Source organism: Hydra viridissima, unplaced genomic scaffold (assembly GCF_058129835.1).
Source record: "Hydra viridissima isolate aposymbiotic clone 2 unplaced genomic scaffold, HvirCarnegie_v1 scaffold_11, whole genome shotgun sequence".
In the NCBI taxonomy this organism is placed as follows: Eukaryota; Metazoa; Cnidaria; class Hydrozoa; order Anthoathecata; family Hydridae; genus Hydra; species Hydra viridissima.
In genome coordinates, this window is record NW_028324310.1 from 12368096 (window position 1) to 12375923 (window position 7828).

General features: G+C 30.1%; 1 protein-coding gene and 3 non-coding genes across 4 annotated transcripts; all 4 read left to right on the plus strand.

Moving 5' to 3' along the window:
* Positions 1-575: 575 nt before the first annotated feature.
* Trnam-cau (transfer RNA methionine (anticodon CAU)) lies at positions 576-647 on the plus strand. The gene has a single exon. It is a non-coding gene; the product is annotated as a tRNA-Met (tRNA).
* A 2432-nt stretch (positions 648-3079) lies between these two features.
* Positions 3080-6028, plus strand: LOC149882219 (uncharacterized). The gene is made up of 4 exons (XM_090065910.1): positions 3080-3415; positions 3595-4219; positions 4302-5279; positions 5438-6028. The coding sequence occupies exons 1-4, from the start codon at positions 3080-3082 to the stop codon at positions 5971-5973; spliced, it is 2475 nt and encodes an 824-aa protein (XP_089922036.1). The 3' UTR covers positions 5974-6028.
* Positions 6029-6523: 495 nt separating this feature from the next.
* Positions 6524-6595, plus strand: Trnam-cau (transfer RNA methionine (anticodon CAU)). Its single transcript has one exon. It is a non-coding gene; the product is annotated as a tRNA-Met (tRNA).
* A 672-nt stretch (positions 6596-7267) lies between these two features.
* Positions 7268-7339, plus strand: Trnam-cau (transfer RNA methionine (anticodon CAU)). Its single transcript has one exon. It is a non-coding gene; the product is annotated as a tRNA-Met (tRNA).
* Positions 7340-7828: the final 489 nt, after the last annotated feature.

Consider the following 7828-nt stretch of genomic DNA (forward strand, 5'->3'; position numbering starts at 1 on the left):
CAATCTTTATCTATTTTTGTTTTTCAAAACATGATTTATATGAGTGAATCGATTTTTCAAAGTGTTTTTTTTGTGTATATTTAGAAATCGAAGCATTTTTTCTCAGCAAATTTACAAAGTTATTGTCATATGTGTGTTTTTAATGAAGTTTTATCATAAGTGTGCTGATGAGTCGAGATTTTTTTAAAACTAAAAAGAGATTATACATAAAACATTGGAAATATTTATTTCGGTCCCAGCCAATGAAAATTTAATGAATAAGAAACTTATGTGTTGTTAAAATAAAATCACTGAAGGGGAGGGGGGGAAATGGCACTTGCACTAATACCCCATTCACATCAACAAAACCGAGTTTTAATAACATTCCCTTTTAAAACGGTGTTTTATTTAACTACTTTTTTTTTAAACTCATTTTTTGAAAAGCAGTGTTAACGGAAAAATGCCTCACAAGTTTTAATAACCACGATTAAAAAAAGTTTTATTTTTGGTGTGAATGGGATATTAAACAATAAATGAAAAGTATATTAATAATTTAACATTATAAAATATATATAACAATATTTTAAAATACTTTCAGCAGAGTGGCGCAGAGGAAGCGTGCTGGGCCCATAACCCAGAGGTCGGTAGATCGAAACTACCCTCTGCTACAAAGTAGAATTTTGTAATGTCATCTTTTTTTACTCTCTTTTTTTTTTTCAGAAAAGATAGTTACTTTAGTAAATTCTCCGAATAATTCTTTTTTTTTTTTTTTTTTTTGAAAAAAACAAAAAAACATTTAATGATTGTTTTCATTTCTATTTGAAGAAAACCTATCAAAAATGTGACAAAGAGCATTTCCGAAAATTATTTTTATAAAAACAGAATGTGTAAATTTTTGCATTAGTAAGAAATCTGTGACATCTTACCAGTATAAATGAACTCTATTTATATCAAGGGAATATCTACCTAGTTGTAGTTGTAGTGGTAGTACTGTAACAGCGTAGCGATTGACTGGATAAATTGCAACCTCTAATAAACACTGAGATATTTTTTATGGCGACGTCCTAAAGAAGATTTTATTGACATTTTTTTTAAAAAACTGTTTATTCTCTAATTTTTGAATTAACATCCAATTTCCGATGTTGGAAATCATTAAATGTTCTGGCAGCACGCCAACAACAGAGATGTGTTAGAGTACTCCGAGTCAAAACGTATTATGTGCCCTTTTTGCTTAAACTCCCTTTGAAAAAGTAACCCGCTGTTATCCACAATTGTTGGAATTTAAAATATGGTGATAATAATTATTATAATGGTACCTTTGTAACCGACCTCTATTAATGAAAATATATCTTGGAAAAGGACTTTTCCGATGAAAAAATTGCGCTCGCAGTTATTTGCTTCTTTTATTCTGTTCTCTACATGATAAATGAAAGATACCCTTAAGAAAACTTTCTCCGGAAAATTAGATTGTGGCAAGTGCCACCCCTTTTTTCCTGATGTGCAATTTCCCATGCAATTTATGTCACGTATCGACTTCTGCAAGTATTCTACATGATCACCTAAAATAGTCCCGTTTTCCTTTCTATTCTTTGACAAGCGGGCACCATTGCGTGCAATGAGTTTGGATATCAACCATACATTGGAATGCAAAAAAAGCTGCGTTTTGCGTTTGCGTTCCGAAATAAAAACTCACACGCAAACTCAAACGCATTTGAAGCAATTTATTGCGTTTAATTACGTAAACGTAAACGCAATTTACGCAAATAACTGCGTTTTACGCACGCATTTAATACGCAACTTACTCATATAAAATGCGTTTAAAAACGTAACTCAAACGCAACTTACGCGTATAAATGCGTTTACAAACGGAACTCAAACGGAACGTACGCATATATATATATATATATATATATATATATATATATATATATATATATATATATATATATATATATATATATATATATATTCCGTATCATAAAATTTACAGTAAGAAAGATCGGGTATATATAGCATATATATGTACGATATATACTAAAGTTACTTACTTTGACTCAGTCTTCTCCCCCTTCGTTCGTTGCACCTTACAGTTTAATTTTTTCATTTCATTTTTTTTAACAATTGTTTTTATTCTCTTCTTTTGCTTTCTTATTTTTTCAAGTTTAGGATAGGGTGGGGCAAGATGTCCATAAAGTCAACATTATTAATTTACCTAGGTCTCACAAATGCGCAAGGGACTTGACTTTAAGAACATCTTGCTCCACTAAAATATACAGAAAATTAGTTGTATTATTTGTGTGATTGTAATAAAGAAATATTTGTTTTGTGGGTAATTTATTCCACAATATTCCAAGTATAAAAACTTTAAAACTCAATCAATAAAACTAGTTTATTTGCAATTAGCTGGTTTTGGATGAAGAAAAATGCCCTTTTATGTGGGGGGCAAAACGTCCTGTGATTATTTAGTGCTTAAAACTTTTAGGTAAGTTTATTTCTTTTGAAACAAAACATAAATAATTAAACTAAATATATACAGGGCGTTTTATATGTAAGAAAGATTGCTTAAAACGGGCAATTAACCACAAAAACACTATGTTATTGGTCAGCGCACGAGCACACTTTAAAAATTGCTTAAAACAAAGGAAAACTCATTTTCCGCTCACAAATTGAACACAATAATACTCAGTTGTATACGGTACTATTATTTTAACCAAAACTATTTTTAGAAAAAAGTATAGCTTAATACCTTTAACTAGCAAGCTCATTTCAATTATTATAAAAATCTGGCTATATTCACTCAATTTAAAAACATAATTCACTCATTTTAAAAGGAGCCATTATAATGAGAAATTAAATATCATTTTTAACAAATTTGATTAATAGTTATTTTTTAAATTCGTTATAAAATGACCTAAATACATGTAAAACACGTAACAATTTGTTTTAAGGGATATGTCTAATGGCATTTCCTTATAGCTTAAGGAAGTTCCTATAGGCATTTCCTTATGGTATGCAGCTTATACATAAAAGTATAAAAAAAAAAAAGTTTAGGAAACAAAACCAAGTTTTACTAAATCGTTTCATAAATATCTAATTTAATATGACACATCAATCTCGCAAGAGTAAAATCTATCATGAGGATATCATAAAGTCTAGTTCAAAAAAGCGACATGAAGAAGATATATTGCAATCACAACAGTTGCAATTGCAACCTTATTTATCTCAAAGTTCGTCTGCATCTAAATCTGGAGAAGCAATTTCAAAAAGAACAAGATCTGTAAATCCTACAAAAACGACGAAATCTACTATACAGACAACAAGTGCTGCGTTGACATCATTATCGGGAGAGTCTTCGAATAATACTTCAGTTTCCAATATTTCTATTCCTCCTATTCAGCAAGACCCGAGATTAAGGTTTCAGGGTTATAGTCTTTTGGCAAAATTATCTGAAGACTCGTGTAATTTGATAAAGAAAATGCAAGATTTTGGTCAAAGAAACATTTTTCCCAAAAAGAAGTTTATTGTAAATTTAACTGAACGGGTAATTAAATTACTTTTTCTTAGATTTAAAATGTTATTAAGAACAATGTAGCGTATGATTTTTATATATTTTAGGAGTATACTTCTTATCTTCATTTCACTACATCTGATACTCAAATAAATAAATCACAAAATGATGTTGAGTTTTTCTGCATATTGTGTAATCAAAAGTTTACTGCTCGTATTGGTCGAACATCCAACATTAAGAAGCATTTACAAAGAAAACATCATGACATTTTGGGTAAGTGGTTTGACTCATACGATACACTAAAAAAATCAAATAAAAAGCGAAACGTGCTAGATGCCGATACTTTGAATGCTATCAAGTTCTTTATTACATCAAACTGCTCGATTAATGCATTTAATAATCCCTTTTTGAGGAAAATAGTCAAAGTTCCACTTCCTTGTGCAAAAAGTTTTAGAGAAAACTTGATACCAGAAACGATGACAAAATTATCAAACATAATTAATGAAAAATTAGACGATGCCCTGGTTGTCATTTTATTTAGTGATATATGGACATCTCCTGAAATGTTGGACTTTATTGCAGTTGGTGCAACATTAACGAACAGTGATTTAAAAAAAGAAATCATCATTATTGGTATGGAACAGATGACGGGACGTCACAATGCAGAAAATATTAAATTAGGGATTGAAAAGATTATAAATACCTTTACCTTCAATAAATCAAAAGTAAATGGTAATTTTTTTAAAATTTTATAGCTTTAATTACTGTAAATACAATGAATTTATTGATTACTTAAGTTATATTTATTTAATAGCTATTACATGTGATGAAGGGAGCTCATTTGTCAGGCTTTTTAAGCAATTATTTGAAAAGTCTCAAGAAGATAGAGTTGAAGAGACGAAAGGAGGCGATAGTGCATTTGAAAATGATCCATTGCTGAACCAAGAGGTTGCCCTTTATATTGAAGAAGCAGATAATGAGCAGCTAAAAATATGTGAAGATGAAGTCTTAAATATTGAAATTCAAACCTCTGATGAACTTCTTGACGTGCTATTAACTGAATTAAGGAAGCTTACTTTTACAAATGTTATTCAGTTAGCCAAAACAGCTGAGGATGTAAACATCACTTATGACTTTAACGAAGATAACGAATACGATCTTCATAGTGCTGAACTAATTAAAGATCTTGAAATTGAATTGGGAACATCGAAACTACCGCGATTTTCTTGCGCAGCTCATAAAACAAACATCGCTGTACGAATCGCTATTAAGAAACAAAAATATATGTGTCGTTTACTTGCGACGCTTTCAAAGTACGCAAGAAGCATCAATCAATCTATAAATAGCGTTCAATACCACATAAAAAATGAAGCTAAATTACAAACAAGCTGTGATGGAATTCGTTGGTCAGCTGCTTTCCTAATGTTACAGAGTTTTCAAAAGGCTTACAAAAGAAATGCATTTGATCCGGAAAATCAATGCCCAATCGAATTAGATAAGATTGAACTATACCTACAAATCCTTCTTCCAGCATACCAGTTCAACTTAATTGTACAAAAAAATCTTTCATCGATTGCTGATGTTTTGCCTGCATTGACTATTATGATTTCAAAATGGAGTAGAATGGAGTTACAAGGAAATGGAAAAGAATTTGCTAACTTGTTAATTTCTTCTTTTAAATTAAAGTTTGAGTACGAACTTAACTCAGGAATTTATCAAGTAGCATCACTGTTGAATATCTCAAAGCTTAAATTGTGGTTCTTTAGACCTGATTGTCAATTTATTGTTAAAGGTATTTAGTTATAAGGTTTTATTAATTAATTAAGACAAAGAAAAAGTTTTAAAATTTAGTTTAAAAAATAGTTCTTCAAAACCTAATTTATAAGTTTAACTACTTTTATATATTAATTTATTATATTAAAGTTTGTATCGCAACCTAAAATTATTTAGGAGCAGTAGAAAAGCTACGCGAAGTTCTGAAATTCTTTACACCACGTAATATTTATCAAAGTGCTTTAGAATCGCAACCAGGATGTGAGCTTACACAAGCGAAAGAACGATTGAGTTCAAATGATCAGCAAACTGATTCGCTCAGCGGATTTATGCTAGATGATAACTATTGCCCAGAAGCTCGGCAGCCTAATTTACAACTCTATTTACTTGAAATCGAAAAAGAAAAACTTTACTTTTTTAAGCAAATTGAAGAGAAAGGACTTGCTGTATCTGTGTATCCTTCTTATGATTTTTGGTTCAAAAATTCTAAAATGCCAATTTTACGAAATCTATTTGTCACCTTACTAAATATTCCATCATCAGCAGCTTTTATAGAGAGATATTTTAGTACTTCTGGTTTTGTATGTGAAAAGAGACGAGGCAACATGACTGCTGATCTGATTATCAGTCGCTCATTGTTAAAAGTAAACTTAAAACTTCTTGAAAGTTTAAATGATTTTTCGGACGACGATGACTCAGATAGTGAAATGTAAACTTATCATATAAAGATAATATATTTTTTGAACTTGAAAAGCACAAAAATAAAATGAATATACAATGCAATAGTTTCAATAGTAACACAACGGTTTAAATAAAAAGTTATATAATATCTTTGAATTAAAAAGTAAAAAGTAATTACTTAACTATTCGCGTTTTCTTAAAAAGACACATTTTTTATAATAGATTAGGTAAGTCGAATTTGTGTCAAGTTTGCAAACCCATTTATACGCGTAAGTTGCGTTTGAGTTACGTTTTTAAACGCATTTTATATGAGTAAGTTGCGTATTAAATGCGTGCGTAAAACGCAGTTATTTGCGTAAATTGCGTTTACGTTTACGTAATTAAACGCAATAAATTGCTTCAAATGCGTTTGAGTTTGCGTGTGAGTTTTTATTTCGGAACGCAAACGCAAAACGCAGTTTTTTTTGCGTTCCAATGTATGATATCAACTAAACAATTGCAAAAACAAATAAAAAACAAAAAAAAATAATTAAACGGTAACAAGTTATTAATTTAACTATAATTATTTTCGCTAATTAAATCAGCAGAGTGGCGCAGAGGAAGCGTGCTGGGCCCATAACCCAGAGGTCGGTAGATCGAAACTACCCTCTGCTACAAAATGGGTTTTTTCATATTTTAGTAATTTTACGCATTGTATCAAGTCTTAAAATAAATCGCACTTTCTAAAGTTTATCAAAATAGAACTTTTTACGCTTTTATGACAGCAAAACTTCTTGGTGTGACAAACTTATTCATACATCATCATTATACGCATTAAAAATAATTATCTATAAAAAATAAGGATTTAAACGCTTAGCAATTCTGCATCCGGTACTCTAACGGTTGAAAGAAAAAATAAAAAAAAAAAATAATAAAAAAAAGCATGGGGTGCTATGTATTGCAAATACTTCTCTGGAATACTAGGACTTTGTGATTCTAAATGTACAAATTATTTTTTTCATTCTATTTACTTTTTATCACCGATCTAAAGTTTTTATCACCGAAGTTTTATACTGTACTACTTATCAAGAGAAAAATAAAAATGCCGTTTCTAAATATCAGTAAACAAAACACGCTAATCGGCCCAATAACTAAGACATGAAGGCTACTTCTTAAACGGTAGGCGAACCCTTGGACGACATTCTATAGGACGGAGTAGGGATTTCCACAAAGCATTAGCTAGCGGACACTAAGCTATATTACCTCAATAAACAAGAAATTAAAAAAAAAAAAAATACTGCATTTTTTTATTTTTTATAAATAATTATTATATTTCAAAACTGGATCAGCAGAGTGGCGCAGAGGAAGCGTGCTGGGCCCATAACCCAGAGGTCGGTAGATCGAAACTACCCTCTGCTACATTTCAATATTTTATTTGCTCCTGATCAGAAAACCTTTTTTTACAAGTGCGTTTCATAAATAACATTTTTCAGATACCAGATCTCAGCGTTAGAATATGAAAATTTTTCAGTTTCAATTTTTCAATCTTGAATTGAACCGTTTTTAACTTAAATTTAACAAGCTTAAAATAATTGTGCTGAAATCATAGAAATTCACAACCTTGGTCTTGAGCACAACTTAGTCATCAATTATCCTTTCATAATTAAGTTCATTTGTGACCGCATGTTCAAAGCTGTTAGCTTCTGTATAATTTTTTTTGTAACCAAATTCCAATTGATTTAGTCAGTAATTTTTGAACTTGTAGCTTGATCGTCAAATTCTAATGTAATGTCACACTTTTAAAGGTGACATTAAAATTAATAAAACAAAAAGTTCTTTAAAAAAAAAACAAAAAAAAAAAATTTAGCAATTCATCTGTTTAGTGTCGTTAGCGTAGGTGTGTTACAA

Excerpts from the sequence above, each read along its gene's own strand:
- LOC149882219 (XM_090065910.1), top strand. The coding sequence starts at position 3,080 with ATGACACATCAATCTCGCAAGAGTAAAATCTATCATGAGGATATCATA. Across the intron at positions 3,416-3,594 it reads TTCAGGGTTATAGTCTTTTG|GAGTATACTTCTTATCTTCA; the intron begins GCAAAATTATCT and ends TATATATTTTAG. Across the intron at positions 5,280-5,437 it reads TTGTCAATTTATTGTTAAAG|GAGCAGTAGAAAAGCTACGC; the intron begins GTATTTAGTTAT and ends AAAATTATTTAG.